This window comes from Diabrotica undecimpunctata, chromosome 8 (genome assembly GCF_040954645.1).
Source record: "Diabrotica undecimpunctata isolate CICGRU chromosome 8, icDiaUnde3, whole genome shotgun sequence".
Lineage (NCBI taxonomy): Eukaryota > Metazoa > Arthropoda > Insecta > Coleoptera > Chrysomelidae > Diabrotica > Diabrotica undecimpunctata.
In genome coordinates, this window is record NC_092810.1 from 140,072,385 (window position 1) to 140,091,993 (window position 19,609).

The 19,609-nt window shown below is 31.3% G+C and overlaps 3 protein-coding genes across 3 annotated transcripts; 1 reads left to right on the plus strand and 2 right to left on the minus strand.

Annotated features, from left to right (window-relative positions):
* Positions 1-689: 689 nt before the first annotated feature.
* On the minus strand, positions 690-6,360 carry LOC140448110 (PEST proteolytic signal-containing nuclear protein-like). Its single transcript, XM_072541181.1, has 4 exons — positions 6,191-6,360; positions 5,920-6,047; positions 3,110-3,294; positions 690-1,822 (listed from the first exon to the last, which is right to left on the minus strand). The coding sequence occupies exons 1-4, from the start codon at positions 6,222-6,224 to the stop codon at positions 1,699-1,701; spliced, it is 471 nt and encodes a 156-aa protein (XP_072397282.1). The 5' UTR covers positions 6,225-6,360; the 3' UTR covers positions 690-1,698.
* Positions 6,361-6,833: 473 nt separating this feature from the next.
* On the plus strand, positions 6,834-13,928 carry l(2)10685 (5-methylcytosine rRNA methyltransferase l(2)10685). Its single transcript, XM_072541716.1, has 5 exons — positions 6,834-7,026; positions 7,083-7,740; positions 11,328-11,635; positions 11,712-11,968; positions 13,771-13,928. Exons 1-5 carry the CDS (start codon positions 6,946-6,948, stop codon positions 13,913-13,915), a joined length of 1,449 nt encoding a protein of 482 aa, XP_072397817.1. The 5' UTR covers positions 6,834-6,945; the 3' UTR covers positions 13,916-13,928.
* A 2,683-nt stretch (positions 13,929-16,611) lies between these two features.
* On the minus strand, positions 16,612-18,475 carry RpS26 (ribosomal protein S26). Its single transcript, XM_072541717.1, has 3 exons — positions 18,317-18,475; positions 17,928-18,105; positions 16,612-16,826 (listed from the first exon to the last, which is right to left on the minus strand). Exons 1-3 carry the CDS (start codon positions 18,317-18,319, stop codon positions 16,654-16,656), a joined length of 354 nt encoding a protein of 117 aa, XP_072397818.1. The 5' UTR covers positions 18,320-18,475; the 3' UTR covers positions 16,612-16,653.
* Positions 18,476-19,609: the final 1,134 nt, after the last annotated feature.

The window sequence follows — 19,609 nt, forward strand, 5'->3', positions numbered from 1 at the left end:
ATATATATATATATATATATATATATATATATATATATATATATATATATATATATATATATATATATATATATATATATTATTTATAATAATTGTAGATGATATAACTCTGACTTTCTATTATTCCGCTGTTTGTATATTCGTGTTACTGATTTCTTCTTTTAGTATTGACAACCAGAGCCTGCTACGTTCTGCTGATGGGTTTGCTACACATTTTTTTTATTCAGTAGGATGAGGGCTGCTTCTTTGATTTTTCCCTATTTTTTATGTCTGTTTCTTTCATGATTATTGATGTATCTTTCCATAGTAGTCTGTGTTTATTGTCCCGGGCATGTTTGCATATGTGATTTCTCGAAGTCTCTGTTCTTGATGTACGTTTTATGCTTGTTTATCCTGACACATAATGGGCTTGCGGTTTCTCCGGCATAGAAATTGTTGCATTAACTGTGTATTTTATAGACGCAGTTCTTTAATCTTTCTTGTGTGTTGTTTGGTTTGGTTTTGGACAGGATAGATCTGAGTGTATTAGTAGTTTTGAATGTTGTGATGTTGTACTTATAATTGTAACCCAAGATTTTGGACACAAACAAGATCTTGATTTCCATGATGGAAGAATTCGAAGAAAACATTGTGTATAAATGTATGCATAATGTAAAATACGTTATAAATCTAAAAAAAAAGTTTACAAATGTTTTTAAATGTTTGTTTAATAGTAGTTGTAATATACAACATGTCAGTTAATCTATTAATATGTATGTAATGGGTACATACACTCAACAATAATTAAATAAAGTTAGTATCTTATAAAACTAACCATAATGCTATTGTGACGCAATTTTTACAAGAGTTCATGAACATAACTTACTATTAAGATATTTTAAAATAATATTTAATTTTGAATTGACTAAAAAAGACTAACAGTGCAAAAATATTTCTTAAAATTATCTCTATGTCACTAACTGACTTCAAATTATATCAATACTAGTGTTGTAATTTTCGAAAACCCAACAACATAAAACAAAATAAATTATAATCACAAAATATACTTTTGCTTGCAGGTACAACAATTCTACAAAATACAGTTTCACCAACAATGATTAGATTTTAACAAAAGTAAAACAATACAGAATAAATAAGTCTAAACTTCTAAACGCTATTTGGTACTGAGAGGGAGTAATAAAACAGTCAAGTAGCCAATGCTTAGGCATATATCTTTATAGACATATAGTTTGTTATATTAATGTTTTACGGCTACCAAGCATTATTGAAAAGTGAACATGGAAATCGGAAAACAACACTGAAGACTTTGAAAATGTGGATATTTATAGAAAAATACTCAGAATTCCCTGGAAGCACCAAATATCCAATTAAGAAGTATAAGGAAGACAAATAAAGACATATAAGTCTTTTAAACAGTTCAAAAACACAAACATCTGAGCCATGTAATGCGGAATGAAAACAGATATGAAGTGCATATACAATAGAATTATTATAAGAATTTTACTATTAAAATTTTACGGATTTTGTGGTTTTATTAAAAATCAATTGTATGCTATTATTACTGAAATGAAAGCACTTCAAGAGAAAAAAGGTTTCATAAATTTTGTTGGTGGACTATAATTTGTATTTAAAAATTTTACCTATCTTAAATATAAGAGTTTTTAAACAATATTTTTGCACTTCATAAATTATAATAAATTAATCATCAGCTCTTGCACTCTCCATCGCTTCTTTTAGAGTCTTTTCAAACAACTTTTTAGCATCGGAAAAGCCATGCTTTGTTTTACCAAAAGAGTTGGGGCCAGATGACGTTGGTGTGTCCCTAAAAATAAATATAAATAATAAATCCGTATGTATGTATGTCATACGTATAATTAACACGTTCACGCCTTTACCAGATACATGGGTCTGGTATGAACTTTACGTTCAACCGGTACTGAAATTTGGAGACCTTGCGCTAGCGTCGACACCGATAAAATAGCTATTTATGAACTAAATATTATGATAACTACTACGGAATCGTCGTGATGTGGTTGGTACTTCAGTTCTGTTTTAAGTTACCAGATGCCAGCACCTGGTAACGTCCCACAAAGAAATTTTTTACGCTATGGGATTTACCGGACCTCCGTATCTGGTTATTAGTTTTATAGTAAACATTGTACACATGTGTTGTTTTTTTATTAAAATCTATAAAAATGTCATCTAGAGGCGAAAAAATGGTTAAATTGGTGCTGAACAAGCACCAAAGTACTTGGATACAAACTGAAAGTGAATCTGATAGTGATCCATTTGAAAAGTTGTCTGATGGAGATCCTAAATAAACTCCTAGTGACTACAGCAACAATTCTGATGGGGACAAATCCATAAATTTGAACGAAGAAGTATCCAGTGATATAGAAACTGATAATTATCAATCGAAAAAAGAAATTGGTAAGAATAAAAGTGAATCTTATAATTTGATTCTCGTTATCTTTATTTTTAGGTGATGCTGAAGAAGATGTATGGACTGACATTCAGGAAACAGATAAATTAGATTTTGATGAATATCCTACAGATTCTAAAATAAATATTCAATGTGAAAATATGAGCCCATTGGATATTTTTTGTCTATTTGTCACAGATGAAATTTTGGAATTAATTGTTCAAGAAACCAATAGATATGCAGAACAAGAAATTGGTGTACACAGTATCAAACGAGAATCTAACAGTAAATGGGTTCCAACTAATAAAGAAATTAAAAAATTCTTTAGTATTGTGACATGCATTTTTCTATGGAGGAAATGATTGATATGGGTCTTGTGCTAGGAGAGTGTAACAAAAATGTGCTGCTAGCAACAAGAATTTATTATCAGCAATTCCCTGATAGATGACAACCAAAAAGAGAAGCTTTTCAAAGCTTACTAGTTTACAAAACAGTTTCAATGGACTGGACACATAGGTTACGACAAATCTGACTGAACAAAAACTATTGTAAATAAAGAATAGTCCGGGCAGTAGAAGTTTAGAGAGTGAAGAATATATAACGTTTTTATTCATACTCAAGCTGTTGACATGCCTGTTCAGATACTTGACAAAAAATAAAGCAAACCATAGTACAACATGCTCTTACCTTCCTATGTTCTTCATCCGCATTCTAGCAATGGCCGGCATTTCTTCAGGTTCACTGTCGCTATCTTGGTTGAAAACATTGGCCACTGTCATTTTTGGTTTAGGAAGTTGAGCTTTCTTTGAATCGCCTAATTTCATCTGTATACTTATACTTTTTAATCTATTTTTAGCTCCTAAGCCTACATTCTATAGAAAAAAGAGAGTATTTATAACTTAAAAACAAGCTAAAATAATCAGAAAAATAGTAAGCAAAAAACAGATATAAAAAGAAAAATCAGTGGCTAATTTAGTATTATCTAATATTTATCTACAATTAACAGTAGCGTTTTAGATGCAGTGATTTGTACTACTTAACTAATTAAAACTAGTTTAAAACAACTCTGTCCAAAATAAACACATAACTGATTAGAAGAAAAGGTTAAATATCTACTTCAACAAGGTTATAATTCAAAAAGAGTAATTTTTGCAGCTGTATTTGATAAAGGCACATTCTTAACATGGTTTATAGGTCAGGTCTAGAATTATTTGTTCGTAACATTTCATCTGCAACTACTTAATAATTAATTTTGTATGTAAACATTAAAGAAACATTGTTTTTCTTTGTGAGAATTTATTTGCAACCTTAACATATCATATTTTGCTAAATATTAGTTTCATCAAAAAAAATTATTCAAACTAAAATGATTTGTAAGCCTAGTCATTCCTTTTTTATCTTAGGTACTTCTTGATCCTAGACAAACTTGACCACTATCCTTTCTGGTCTAGTTGAATTAGCATTATATGTCATGGTAGATCTTATTGTCCTTTTAAATATTTATACAATATAGTTTGAGTATTTAGGTAAAAATGTTAATCAAAAAATTTTGGAATCCACTTGCTCATTCACAAGCAGGTCTGACCATTCAAGTTTGGTTATTTTCCAAAATTTCTGTTTATGTTTTTTTTTTAACTGCTCATTTGTGAGCTACCCTGTTGAATTCTTAAAATCAAAATATATTTTTGTTAACAAATCAATCATTTTTCTAGATGTATGCCTTAATATTGCAATTTATATTTTATATTACATTCACACATAATATTACACTGTCCAGCTATGGAGACCTGGGCAAAGAAGTGAGAGATCAAGTACAAAAAGTAAATAGACTGGCAGGATGCCTTAATAACACTATATCGCAAAACAGACACATTAACACTGAGATGAATTCAAGAATTTATAAAGCCAGTGTAAGACCAATAATTACATATGCCTCAGAAACAAGACCTGACACAGCCACAACACAAAGGCTACTGGAAACAGCTGAGATGAGAGTACTGAGAGCTCGAAAGAGAAGTGATAACATTAGAAGAAAATGTAACATACAGTGCATAAATGAATGGACACAAAATAGAAAAAAAGAAGAGATTAACCACATAAGCAGAATAGGGGAGACCCATGTCATCAAAATAGCAAGAGATGAGTCACCAATCGGCAGAAGAAGTATTGGATGACCACGCAAAAGATGGAGTGACAACCTTCTATAGACATATTAATCTGCCAATGAACAAGCAGAATTTTTGAGATATAGCACTTTTAAAAATGATTCTTGAGTTTTATCTATGGGTGAAGATAAAAAACCATACTGGCAAAATATTCTGTCACTATGGTTTCTGAATTTTTTATAGAAATAATTGTTTTACAGAAGACTAACTTTCACTAAACTCTGGGTTTTGATTTGCGAAATAATTGTGCCTGGGAAGCCTAAAAACTTTCACTTAAATAAAGAAAAATGTTTCTAGTATAAATTTAAAATAAATATCTGGTGTTATATAATAGGAATCAGTCCAGTCCTTGAGACAGTCCAGAAGACATAATAACGATTCTTGACTGATTTATGAACAAAAATATACTATAATTTTCAAAATCTAAAACCATGCAGCTCAGAAACAAGCAAATATTAAGTTAAAATATTATTTTAAGCTTCTCAACATACAAATGCAATTTGGCCCATTCTGTCAAACTTATCCTGAATAACTTTCGTCATACTTTTAGTATAAATTAATCTTCCTGCTGATACTAATACATCACACAGCACACTGCTGATACATCAAACAGATATAAGTAGTGAGAAATAAATTCAGTATAAAACGAAAACAATATATTTATATGATTTCATACTCCAGTACCAATATGGTTTTAAAGTGATAGAAAACTCACATAGATAATGGTCCTAGGAAGCTAAAGTTAGAAGATTTATCTAGTTAAATGATATCACACAATCTAATAGCGAACTGCAGCTCCTTCCAAAAGCCACCTCCCATTACATCAAAACAATATGAAACAATAATTTCAAATAAAAATAAATTTGGACAGCAGCAGAACAAGATCATATAACACAGACCAGCAATTTAATAAAATACTGCTTCAAAGTAACTATACAAGAAAAATCACACAATTTGGTGCAGTAAATGCTCTTAAAAATTCTACAAAACAGATTCTATCTATTAAGATATAATATCTAAAGAAAACGAAAGCAGTATTCATATACTTATATGATGTATAATAGGGTAAGATTGTAAGGTAAATCAATAAAATGGTGAAAATGAAAATATTGTATTCATTTTTAAACAAGAAGATTGAAGGTCTTAATAAATCATAAAAATTATCAGCTCCTGAAAATGAAGCAGGAAGGCTAAGAAGAATATGAAAAGAGGACATAGTATAAAGGAACATATCTTAGATCACAGGAAATTACATCCAATCTAAAGCAAGACAATAGCAGTGAAAAATTATAAGCAGTAGTAAACACAATTTTATATATAATATATACATACATCTGCTGATTTGGAACTTTGGGTCTCATCTTTTGCTTCATCTTTAATGTCCCTTTTATGCTGTAATCTGTCCTCATTTCTTCTTGGTGATCGAGATCGTGACCTTTCTCTCTTCGCTGCGTGAGAACCTAATAAATACTGATACATTTAAAGTACTTTAATTTAAGAAAAAATATATTGGACAAATAGTGTTTTGTAGCCATACTTTTGGTGCTTTTATTCATTTGAAGTAAGAAAGGATTAAAATTTAAACACAATTCAGGTGTATTACCGTTTGCACTGGAGCCTTGAATCCTATTACTCATTTTTTAAATATTTAATTCCTAAAATCATAAACACACAAATTATACAATGTATTGTAGGTACTCAAGAATAAGGTACTTATTATTTAATTTTTTGTCATAATATTACATGTTATGATGATGGCATATGGCATGGCATCTGGCATCAGACAGAATTCGAGTAGGGATGAAATCGCTGGATCGAGAAATAAATCGAACATTCGATTATCGAAATAATCGACAAGTTTTTCTTGTGACAGTCCAGTCACCAAGAACAAGAAAAAAAAAATAAAATCATTTTCATTTTATTTCCTTGGCGAAGGACCTAAACAATGATAAATAGAAAAAAATGGGTGCTTACGAATATGTAAAATTGAACAAAACGATAGATAATTTTTTGTTACAACCTTTGTAAGCAGGTTTTTTCTTCCTGAAATGCATTTTCATTGGAGCAGGTGTTTTGGGTAGGTACAGATTTCCAGAACCCCAGTGTGAACATTATGAATATATGAAAGTTATTCAATAAGCCAATCGCTGCAATAAGACCAATTTACATGACAGCTTTCGGGAATAATATATAAAAAAGAATAGCAATATTATATCGCCTCCTTTGAGCTGTATACTCCAATAAAAAAAAGAAGGTGGCCACATGCATAATATAAAACAGAAGTAAGAATTTAACCAATGAAATGCAAATATAAATAAGTAACTAAGGTCTAATTCAAAATTCAAAGATTTAAATCAAATGTTTTCTTACAGTATTTTTAAGCAAATAACGCGAGAAACAAAAAAATTTGTTAGATATAAACATCCTGCACATCATTGGGTATGTAAAGATTATAATCAATTATTTTGTTTATACTTTATTTCTGGTATTTTCAGTCTGTTGTTAGAAAGAAAGTAAACCCTGTAGACAAAGCTCTAAACCATTTTGATGATTTTTACCAACAAGTTTTTGATACGAAATGGTTATCAATTCGAAAAGCATTATTAGGAAAACATAAGTATGTAGCTGTTCTCAATTATTTTGGCGATATTCAAGAAACAAAGTATGACTTGGAATTGAAAGGAGCTTTGAATATGCGAACATTATTTAACTTAGAAAAAGGTTACCTGAAAGAAGAGATTGCAAATAACAAGAAAGATCGATTCTTAGATGAAGTGTTTAGAATTGATGAACAGTTAAACGAAAAAATTGGTGAAGCTGTAAAAGAAAATCCTAAACCTAAAAAGTTTGAAGCTAAAGATTTTTCTTTAAAAAGTAGTCTTGAAAAAGCTGAAATTGATACGAGAAGAATGGTAGACAGTGAAAATGCTCTATCGATGGAGGTTTTGCATGAATATATTCCTGCAACAAAAATTAAAGGAAAGGAAGATTTTATATTGGAATCTAGTCATTATAATTTGTATGATCAGAATACCCAATTTGGAGTACAAATAGAAAAAGAATTTGATTTTGATTTTCCAGATCATCTAGATGTATATTGTTATGAAGAAGGAAATAAAAGTGGTTTTGAATCACCAAAAAAATCAATAACTGGTAAGTACTTTGTGTGTGCTTAAAACCTTTTGTATGTCTTTATGAGCTTGTGTTTTAAATCATTATTATTAAGTTAACTACTGGTCTTTAAAATTTACTCAGAAAACCAAAGATTTCAAAGGTCATTTTTAATATCCCTTGTTAGAATTGTGATAATTGCTATGCTACATACAAATAAGTAATATAACATACAAATATCATGTACCTGCAAATATAGTATATCTTCATCTTCATTTCACATGATACTATAATAGCAATTTTTTCTAAATTAAAGTCAGAATAAGAATAAGATTCAGAAGTTACACCAAATCTACACACTTACAATTAGCAGTTGCAGTGTTGCCTGAGTTCTAATATTTCCTTAAATGAACACATAAAATTCAAAGAAAGATAAATTAACAAATATCATAAATTTCAAACTAAGCAAAACTTACACACTACACACTTACTAGATATGCACGAAAAAATTAAAACTCTACACACACACACACACAATTGCAAAAAACCTATAGAGGTATAACACTGTTAACAGCTGCTTGCAAAGTACTAGCAAATAGGTATTCCTTATGAAAGGCTACAAGATTATAGAGTGGATATAATTGGAAAATACCAAGCTACATTCACTCCAGAAAAATCAGCAATTGACCAGATTCATTCAATTAGACAGATCCTCGAGAAAACATTAGAATTCAATATTGTAAACCATCACACATTCGTTGAATTCAAGAACACATATGACAGCATCAACATCAAGAGAACAGTACTATACCAATCAATGCATGAGTTTGATATACTAGAAAAACTTGGCTGACTCAGGAGAATGACAATGTCTAACTTAGAAGCAAATGTTAGAATACCAGGAGAGAGTTCTAGAACTTTTGAGAAGAAGGACAAGGAGATGCCCTGGCTTGCCTTCTATTTAATATTGCCTTGGAGAAGGCACTCTGAGACACACAAATTAAAGACGCCTGTACTATTTACTATAGATCAGCGTTTCTTAACCTTTTACATTCCCCGGACCCCTAGAAAATCAAGCACAATTTCAAGGACCCCCTTAATAAAAAACACAATTAAATTAGGACTGAAGAACTGAAAATTAAGACTGATTGAAGTACTGAAAAAATTATCATTTTTATGAAAATAAAAAATATTGTATTAATGTGGAGGTTGGTGCTGTTTTCTTGCTACTAAATTTGGTATATTTGGGTTGATATTTTTTCTTAGTTCTAATCTTAAATCAAATTCCAATTGTAGTCTGTTTCTGTATTTGTTTTTGATATATACAAGAGCAGAAAATCCCTTCTTACAGAGGTATGTAGATGAGAAAAGCAGTAAATGTTTCAGTGTTTCTTCTGATAATTCTTTATAAACTGTTTTTAAATTCACCCAAAAACTTGATAAGGAAGACTCTTTGAAATTACTTTTTAAAGCTGAATCACATGATATTTCTATTAAGTGATTTTCCTGTATCGTTGTCAACTCAATGATATCAGAAACATCTGCGTTGAAAGGGTCTGCTATCCAGTCTTTATTTCTGGTGGGTTCTGGAAAATAGTATCGAAAAGAAAACCTCAAACCGCAGAGGTGTGTAATTATTTCTTCTTCTACTTGCTTTGGCAACATTTCCCCATTAGAGGATTCCAAAAACTTCATCAGTGTAGGAAAATGATTATAGTTTTTTTTTTAATTGTATGATTTAAGTTTTTTTTATCATAGTTTCTATTTGATCTTTAGCTTGGAACATGTTGTTATCTCTTCCTTGTAGATTTAAGTTCAGTTCGTTAAGGGCCTTGAAGATATCAGCCAAATATGCCACCATTGTAAGCCATTCAAAGTTATTAAAATTATCAGCATGTGCCATTGCGCTGCCTACAGAATTTAAAAAAAAAACGGTTTTGATCTCATCTCTGAGCTCAAAAACACGCGACACGACTTTGCCACGAGACAACCAACGCACCTCAGCATCTAATAATAACTGCTTGTGAATGTTTTCCATTACTTTATAAATCATACCGAAAATACGGGAATTTAAGGACCTGGCTTTAATAAAATTCACGGCCTGCACTATTCCGTCTAACACTGTTTAGTGAGCTAGTGCCTCTCTGTGAATACAACAATGATTCCAGGTAATAGATGGATTCATCCTCTTCACGCGAGCCTGAAGTCCTGTTCGAATACCGGTCATAGCCCGAGCACCGTCCCACTAACTGCCACACATTTATCCCACGGTATTTCATGAGTGGACATAAAGTCGTTCAATATCGCCTCAGTATCGCCTGTAGTATGCGAAGGCAGACGCCTAGAAAAACAGTTCTCCACTCCTCAGCCTATTTAAAGACTATAAATTGGGTGGTCGGCGGACAAAAGCAGACAAGTCCAAATTTGAGTTTTTACAGGAAACGATAAAAACTATTTTAAAATTAAACGCATAAGTAAATGTAGCTTTTATTAATTAAAATTATGTATATAGGATACATGTATTACAATACAAATTAAAAACAATGTAAATGTTAACAATTTTGGGTTTTGATTGACTTGTCCAGTTAGGTACGTCTTTGTTTATTCACTTATCTTATAAGGTACAAATGAAGTGCAAATTTTAAAATAAAAAAAAAACTATTAGTAAATATTATATTATTATAATTAGGAAATAAACATTAAAAAATACAATTTTAAAAGAACAAAAGCATGAAGTTTGAATTAATTTATTTCTTCATCATCACTTACAAGATCGGTGTGAGTATTTTGAGTTGTAGAATTCGTATGCAAGCATTGATAAAAACTGTGAAATAAGGTATGAATTAGAGGCAGTAGCGAGATAATGTCTGCTTTTTTCTCTCTAGAAATAGGGACTGGTTGATTAGTTATAATTGGAACTTCTGAAGGTAGTTGATCCCCTCTTCTGTTGAAATCAATAGTCTTAAATGGGTTTTCTCTATTAAGGCTGTCTATGAATTGAACGATTGCCAAGTCTTTCGTATATCAAAGCCATCTTTTGTCCAGCCATCGGAACTGACAACCATCAGTGTCTTTATTTCTTAGTACCATGCAACCTTTAAGTAAAGATGAGAAATCGAAGAAGTCTGTTTGTGACATTTTGATAACAGTGAATTTAGAGCTGCTTTGCTTACATCCGCCGTCCGCACAATTGTAAACATATCCAAAAATAGATCACTTGAGAAAGGCACTATGCCGAAACAGCTGTAATGATAAAATATTATAATAAATTTTGTGGAAGTTTTGAAAACAAAGTTTTCAGTTTGCTATTGTTATAAATTATTATTTACAAAACACTGCTGAGGTCTGTGACCCCCATCCCGGTCCAATTTATGTTGGCAGCAAATTGGGCTAAGTGAGTTTGCTTTTGCAGCAAATTCAAAATGTCAAAACAACACTAGGATTATTGTACTGCTATCTATGTAGTACTTATAGCATTTGGAAAGTGTGCTTGGTCAATTTTTTCAAAGTACAAAACTGGTTTTTATAGGTTAGTCCACCATCGCTGTAGCTTCAAATATGATTTTGGTTAAAAGTTAAACAACTACAGTTATTTAAATACTATAACTATATATTATTTTTTGTTCTAGATGTATATAATTACTATTTAATGGATGGTGGTTCAGTCCTTCCAGTTTTAGCTTTGGATATAAAACCAGGACACAAAGTTTTAGATATGTGCTCTGCTCCGGGTGGCAAAAGTTTATTAGCATTACAAACTCTGTATCCTTCATGTATTGTTTCAAATGATGTTTCTAACTCTAGAGTTAATAGAATTGATAGTGTATACAATCAATTTCTGTTTGATTTTGAAGAAAAATGGCTCAAAACAGGAAAAATTAGATTAAGTAATATGGATGGTAGATATATGGAAGAATATGATTTTGATAGAATACTAGTAAGTATTCTTAAGATATAGAAAATAGTTAATGCTATTTTAAGGTCTTATGCCACAACTTTTTCTAATATTTTAGGTAGATGTTCCTTGTACAACTGATCGACATTCCCTTCATGAAAATGACAATAATATCTTCAAACCATCAAGGGTAAAGGAACGACTTCAGTTACCGGAACTACAAAGACAGCTTTTGTTCCAAGCTTTAAAGTTAGTTAAAATAGGAGGTGTTGTTGTTTACTCCACATGTTCTTTAAGTCCTATCCAAAATGATGGAGTTGTACATATGACCTTGAAACAAATCTGGGAAGAAACCAATATGGAAATAGTTGTAAAGTAAGTAAACTAGTTGGATATCCACAGGAAGCCAATATACTAATTATCATCTGAAAAAAAGTTACGAACAAGATTTATCCAATACTTTCACAGAAGGGAATTGACTTTTTATACAAAAAATTATGTATGATACTAGCTAGCCTATCTTAGGACTGATAATTAATAGTTTAACTGAAACATAAACTCTAGTGTTCTTATCACACATTTGGTCTTCTTTTACTGTTTCCCATGTAGTTTTTACATGACAGGTGAGACAACTTCTATTGCAGTAGCTAGCAGGTCTCCCACATCGTCTGTGTGAAATTTTTTGCCATTGGATTTTTTATTTGAATCCATAAACATACTTTTTTACTTTCTCTTGTCCAGAAAACTATAAATTCTGGCCCCAGTATCGGACTGTGTCTAATACTAATTGTGTATCTGTCCATAAATTGTTGAAAGTACATTTATGCTGACAGTTTAGGGAGGTTTCTATGTTCTGTATTGTTCTTCAGTTGTCATTTCTGTTCAGTAGTCCCCATTTTATAAGATTTGACTTGGTCGGCGCTATGCCAGTTCTTAAGCAGTTGTACTTCAGGTATCATTGCAATGTTCATTATTTTTAATATTGAATCATGGTTTACATCTAAAATCTTAGATGCTGAATTGGGATTGAGTGACTTTAATGTGTATAGACATGACAGGACACTCAAACTAGTTCAAAGACTCGTGGTGGTGTTCTTATTTCTGTCAATAAGCACCTTCATTCAATGATAGTTAGGTCTATCGATTCGTCTGTGGAACATGTTTTTACACAGGTAATGTGTGGCACTAAAAAGTTAGTCATTGGTACTGTGTGCTTTCCTTTACGATCATCTGGGTCAGGATATGAGGAGCATTCCACCTGTATGTTGGACTTAGCAGATAGATTCAGTGATTGTGAATTCTGAATTAGTGGTGACTGAGGCATTCTGGAATAATCTTAATAATGGTGTTTCAGTTGAGTATCTGCAACATTCTCCAGCAAATATTATTTGTACTTGCTACCATTTTTAAAATGTCACAAGTAAATGCTTTGCCTAACCTTATAATAGCCTAATAATAAATTTTTAGATCTAGTTTTCTGTACTCAGAGGGATGCAGTTGTGTCGATTTCAACTGATATTCTATTGAATACTTCACAACATCATGCAGCTTATACTATATTGTTGCATGCAGCCAATTTAAATTTGTTTCTTAAATATGATGTCTTCTATCATGATTTAAAAAAATGTAATTATCAAGTTTTAAATTAATATTTAGGCTCAATTCCTTGGAATACAGTATTAGATGAATCATGATATTAATTGCTGCATAGAAAATTTTTACCATATTTTATATGATGCCATCAATAGGTTTGTTCCTAGCAAACGGTTTAAATCATTGAACCTTCCAATTTGGTTTTCGTGAGAATTATTTTAGCTTATCAGACAGAAAAAATAGCTCAGAGGAATTTTAAAGTATTAGGCAACTCATATGCGGAATTTTCGGTGTTAAGGGAAAGATGTAAATTATTACAAGCAGTATGTTATAAGAAATATTTAGGGAATATTTAAGAAAATCTTTAAAGTAATCCCCACCTTTTTGAAGGCATGTTAGTGCTACACGTGGGTCTAGTGCTTAGCCTAATGTAATGTCTCATAAAGGTGGGGATGTAATAGCTCAGAGTGTGGAGAAAATAGTCAATGTATTTGCCACTTATTTTTCAGGTAAAATTTTTTGTCGTAAATTAACTGTTACATTTTAATAAACTTTATTATTAATAGATTACTGTTTATTTTTAGAGATCTATCGCCTGCGTTGCTGCAAACTAGACGAGTGTACAAATATGCAGATAAAAGTTTGTTGAGATACGGCCATTTAGTTATACCACATATGAACCAAAATTATGGTCCTATGTATTTTTGTAAATTAAAAAAAATTAAATAATTTTTAAGTTTTATTAAGTAGCTTTTTATTTTTATCTGAAGTATCCAAAAATATGGCTCTGAATTTAACTGTTGTTCTGAAATTACCATTTTCTAGTTTTTTTATAAAACTTACTCTTAAAGCCGTAAGTGGCGGCCACAACGGCGCACAGCACATCGCACCGCACGTAGCCTTGATCATAGACTCGCTGAAGCAAGGTAAATACAAGCATTGCCGTAAATGTGCGTGGCCACAACGACGCACCTCTCCTTACTTCGCACATCGCTTGGTACCAACGCCTCGCCTACGTAAATTGAGCTTAGTATTTTCTGATCTTCCCACAGTGATTATTCTAGGGATGGATAAAGACAAATTAATTATTAGTTGTGTGTTTATGCGTGAACCAATTTGGAACAAAAAAGCAAAATCCACCACAATAGTTTGGTTTTATCAAAACTGTGAAAAGAAGTGGCAGAGGAATGTGAAACAACAGATAAATAAAACAATAAAAATGTATAATAAATTACATTTTAATGACTACAGAAATAAGTTTTCTCGTATCCATGTTGCTTCATTATTGAGCCTTCCAGGGGGCACCTGTATATTTTCATTATCATTATCAAATAAATGTGAGGTGCACGGTGCGTCAATACGGCCACTAATGTGCAAAGCAAAGGCTAAGTTAGGTGCGGGGTATGGTGCTGTGCGGTATACTATGCGATGTGCGGTGCGCCGTTGTGGCCGCAGCTTTAGGCTGTTTGATGTTAGAGCACCGTAGGGAAATGGGTCTATCTATGAATGAGTAGACTTAAAGGCTAAGAAGTGTTTGACCTTTTTTTAAAAATCAAAAAGAAAATAGAGTCAAAAAAGTTATTCTTAATTCTGATGGAGAACGAGATAAACTCAAGACTGGCAAAAGGAAAAAATGGCAACCATTTTCTCATTGTTTTCCTAAACTTATATGAACCTTAATCTTCAAATAATTCATCGATTTCTAGAAATAGGCCACTCACAAAATGAAGGAAACATCATGCTGACTGTTATTGAAAATGCCAAAAAGCAGCAATCAGCAATATATACCCCTGATCAATGGATTATGTTGTTTTGCATGGCAAAAATGTCTGGAAAACGATACATTGTGAAGAAAATGGCACAAAACTATCCTTTTAATTTAAAACAAAAGTTAAAATTAGAAAATTGGGATAAAGATGGCAGAGAAAAGCTAACAAAAAGCAAGATTAAAGAAGTTCACTTTGTCAGATATGCATCATAAAATGAAATTCAATTATGACCATGCTGAAAAAATCTAATAAAAAACAGTCATTCTAAAGACTTACTTCTACTGTATACAAACTTGCTTCCAATAGATGCCAAAAAATTGACAGAGTAGATCATAACATCCTATTAGAAAAATTAAATGCCTTTGGCTTCAGTCATCAATCCTTACAATGGTTTAGCAGCTTTTTAAGAGACTGCATACAGCAAGTGAGTATAGATTGTTTTAATTCAAATATAATTCAGGTGACATCAGGAGTACCCCAAGGAGCTCACTGTTCACCCTTGTTATTTAATATGTTTGTGAACGATATATCAAAATGTTTTAGAAACTGTGATTTCCTGATGATGATGAGAAATTATTTAAATCCGTAGATTCAAATGATGACATAACTTTAATTCAAGAAGATTTAGAGCTGTTGAATATTTGGTGTGAGAATATTTTGCATTTAAATGTTGCTATAGAAGTTTTTATAGAGGTTTTAAAAATATGATACTTCTTATATGATTAATGATAATTGTCTTATGTCAAAACTATAAGACTTAGGTCACATTTGATGAACAGTTACATTTTGTATAACATATAAATGATGTAACAGTTAATTCATTAAAATTTTTAGGCTTTATTATTCGCAACTATCTGAGACTATCTGTTTGGGCTTTAAGAACAGTTTATTATGCTTTGGTCGTATCTATTGTATGGTCTCCACAATACAAAGTTCATTCTACTACATTGGAGAGATTGCAGAATAAATTTTTAAGATATTGTGCATATAATTAAACATAGGCATTATTAATCATGATTATACAGATATTTTAAAAACATAACATGAATTTATTAAAAACCAGACGAGATAACTCTTTAGTATGTGTTAAGATTTTAATTTCACTTAGTTTGTAAACTATATATAGTTATGGTGTTACCGTCGCATGCTCAGAATCCCGTGGACAGCACACATATCTAACGAACGCGTGCTAGAGACCGTGCACAAAGAGCGAGAATTGATCAACATCATCAAAATGAGGAAGGTCCAATACTTCAGTCATATAATGAGAGGACCTAAATATCGCTTACTCCGGTTAATCATTCAGGGCAAAATTGAAGGAAAACGTTGGGTCGGAAGAAAACAACTGTCCTGGCTGCGTAACATTAAACAATGGACAGGTCAAACGGTCGAGGAACTGTTTCATCTAGCTGCCGACCGAGAATCATTTCATCAGCTTGTCAATATGACGATAGCCAACGCTTGAATACAAGCACGGCACACAAAGAAGTTTGTAAGTAATTATAGAGATTGATTTTTATACTGTAAATATATTTTTTTGTAATGGGGGGTAATCCCATATATTAATAAATAAATAGAAGGATGTTTGGTCTTAATGAGAAAAAATATGATTATCTAGTAAAAATTATTTTTGCTAGTTAAACAATAATAAAACAATTTATTTTTTCTTAAATTTTATTGTAAAACTAATGAAACAGTTTACTTCCTAGGCTGTTGTTGCTGTTGTCTAGCATTGTCCCTACCAGGGAAATTTCTCTGTGGGGGAGTTCTGACCCTTCTATCCTTCTTGCTTCTATTACGCACGACTTTGCTGTGGATAGCACAGGATACACAGTAGTGGAGCTTCGCGTAGAGCTTGGGGAGAACGTAAGCTGTAAAAAAGGAAAAAATTTAATTATAGGCCAATGAATTCATTAAATATTAGAACTAAATTCAATATCTCAAAGCTTTTACCAAATAAACAATCATTTTTCTTTCTTACTCTTCTCTTCATTCGTTCATTTATATTATCCTCTACAGAAAATAACAGATATTAAAGTTTCTGTATGATCTATAAATTTGCATTAAAATCAACAGAAAATAATAGTTCAATATAAATATGTAATACTGAAAATGGGAAAATAAGACAGTATTAGTACTTAAAACTCATACCAAGTACCAAATATCTTCTCATTATCACCTAACATTAATAATCTTTAAATTGCAATTTTCTAAAGATAAATTATAAAAGTACACTGGATGTCATCAGTATAAATATCTAGTTTTTTGAAGCATATAGTATAAAATTAACTAGTCTTTAGTAGCTGTATCCCTATTATAGGATTTAAGGGTTGATGTGATTCTAATAGAAGATATTATGGTTAGTGTATGTACTAATACTTTTTTTATTAAAGAATATGATTTCTAAATTTTTAATTGTGGCATTATTGCAGATTGGGTAATCAAAAATTATATTTATGGGAATCATCAATCATTTTAAAAAAGTAGGACAGTAGCTACAATTTATGTATAAAATATTGTTAGAAAAAACAAGCTAGAGAAATTTTTTTGAAGATCAGGAGTCATTTATAAAGAAAAGATTCAACCAGAAGTGAGAAAACAATATTTAGTTCATATTTAACAATGCATATTTCTTGGGAAATAATGTGACACAAGTAAGACACTCTTGTTAGAAATTAATGATAAAGATATAGGGTTAGATCCTACAATTTTATGAGAAAAGAACTATTCTTGGATGACAGTAAATAGATTGAAAAAAGAGAAATAAAAATTACAGTAAAACTAATATGCCTTTTTCACCTTTGGTTTTATAGAACTGTAAAATAAAGCTACAATGCACAATAAACATGCCACACATACAATCGATTTACAGTTAAGTCAATGTTTTAATATTTCCTAAATTATGATTTCACGAAAAAAAAACAAAAAGCAAATGTGATTTACAATACAAGAATTATTTGTAACTACTTTACCTTGATATACTGATGCCTCAGTAATATCTCTAACAGCGGCGGCCTCAACAATGTTTCTAATGACGAATTTCTTGATGGCCTTATCCTTGGGAACGCATCTAGCACAGTTGGTGCATCTAACTGGCTTTACGTGACCACGGCCGTGTTTGGAGCGCCCTCCATTACGCCTCTTACATGTCTTAAAAAATATTTTAATAATTAGAAATTACTATAAATGCCATGTGTTGATGTGTTTTATAGGTTAGAGTTTAGTTTACTTGAACTAGTGGAAAAATTATTAAAGCACATTACAACAAAATTAGGGTACCCTGTATTTAAAAGTTTAGACTGAATAATAATACAATTTTTGCAAAGAAACATTGGAAATTCGGAAAAAAACTTCTGCTTACCATCTTGACACCTTTTCTTGACTGTCAAGCGGAAATAAAGAACGTTTTTAAGGACGTCGTTTTGTTAGTGTGGTACTCGAAACGGAAATACGTCAAATTCTGATTCTTTTCCTATTCCAGTGATCATATAACTATACAACTAGGTATTACAATTTGTAAAATATGTCCCCCTAGGATAAAATATATTTTATAATTATTAATTTTATATTAATAAATTATTGCAAGGTCTTTACAACTAAAACATTTAATTTAATTGTGCGAACTTAAATGTTTGGAGAATACTCGAATTACTGTTTTATGCACAACTGTCAGCTAATATTTTACATAAGATGTCATTTGTCATATGTACTGAGCCACCACCCAGCCACCACCGAACATGCTCTTAGACAAGGATAGAGAGGGAAAAATCATCAACATGTCAATCGATTAGTAATTACTATGAAATAAAATAATTTTAATAATCGAAATTACAAATTTCTGAGATGGAAATCGAAACCGAAACCGGTGTCGAGATGTACACGTACGTGTAAAATGTTTTATTTTATTAAAGCATTTTTTTAATTAGTGTGTTTGTATTCATTCATATCAAACTAGATAGAAGTTAGAAGACTTCGATAAAACACAAATTTGCGTTTGCGGTATTGCCATGTCCTTAAATTGGCTGCAAGGGAAAGGGTTTATAAAAAAAGGTTTATATAAAACGGTTTATAGAAATGGTAACCACATTCGAATATTTGGGTACAGTGTTAACAAATGACAGTAAAATGGATACCGAAATAGTAAGCAATTAAAATATATTATGCATTAAACAAAACATATCTAGAGGACATAAGGAAATTCAAGTAAAAAAGAAAATACACAATACCAATAACATAAGCTGGTGAAAATTGAATACTTAAAAAGATACATGAAACAAAGAAAATTGTAAAAGAAATGAAGCATATTAGGAAAATAGCAGGCAAGACTAAGTGGGACAGAGTAAGAAATGAAGATATAAGAAATAGCATTGGTCACGAACCAATATTGGCATGACAAAAATCAAAAAGAAACAAATGAATTGGTTTGCTCACGTGGTAAGAATGGATCAAACTTGACCGGTAAAGGGAATAATGGAAATGGGAGAGTCAACGAAAAGCAGAAGAGGCAGATCGAGAAAGAAGTAGCTAGACCAACTAGTCTTCTTCTTTAGGTTCCGTTTTTAATGGAGGTTTGTGAAGACTTCTGCAAATTTGTCTCTATCCCGTGCTTTTCTTATTAGCGTTTGGAGGTCCCGTCCTGTCAAATCCTTGATGT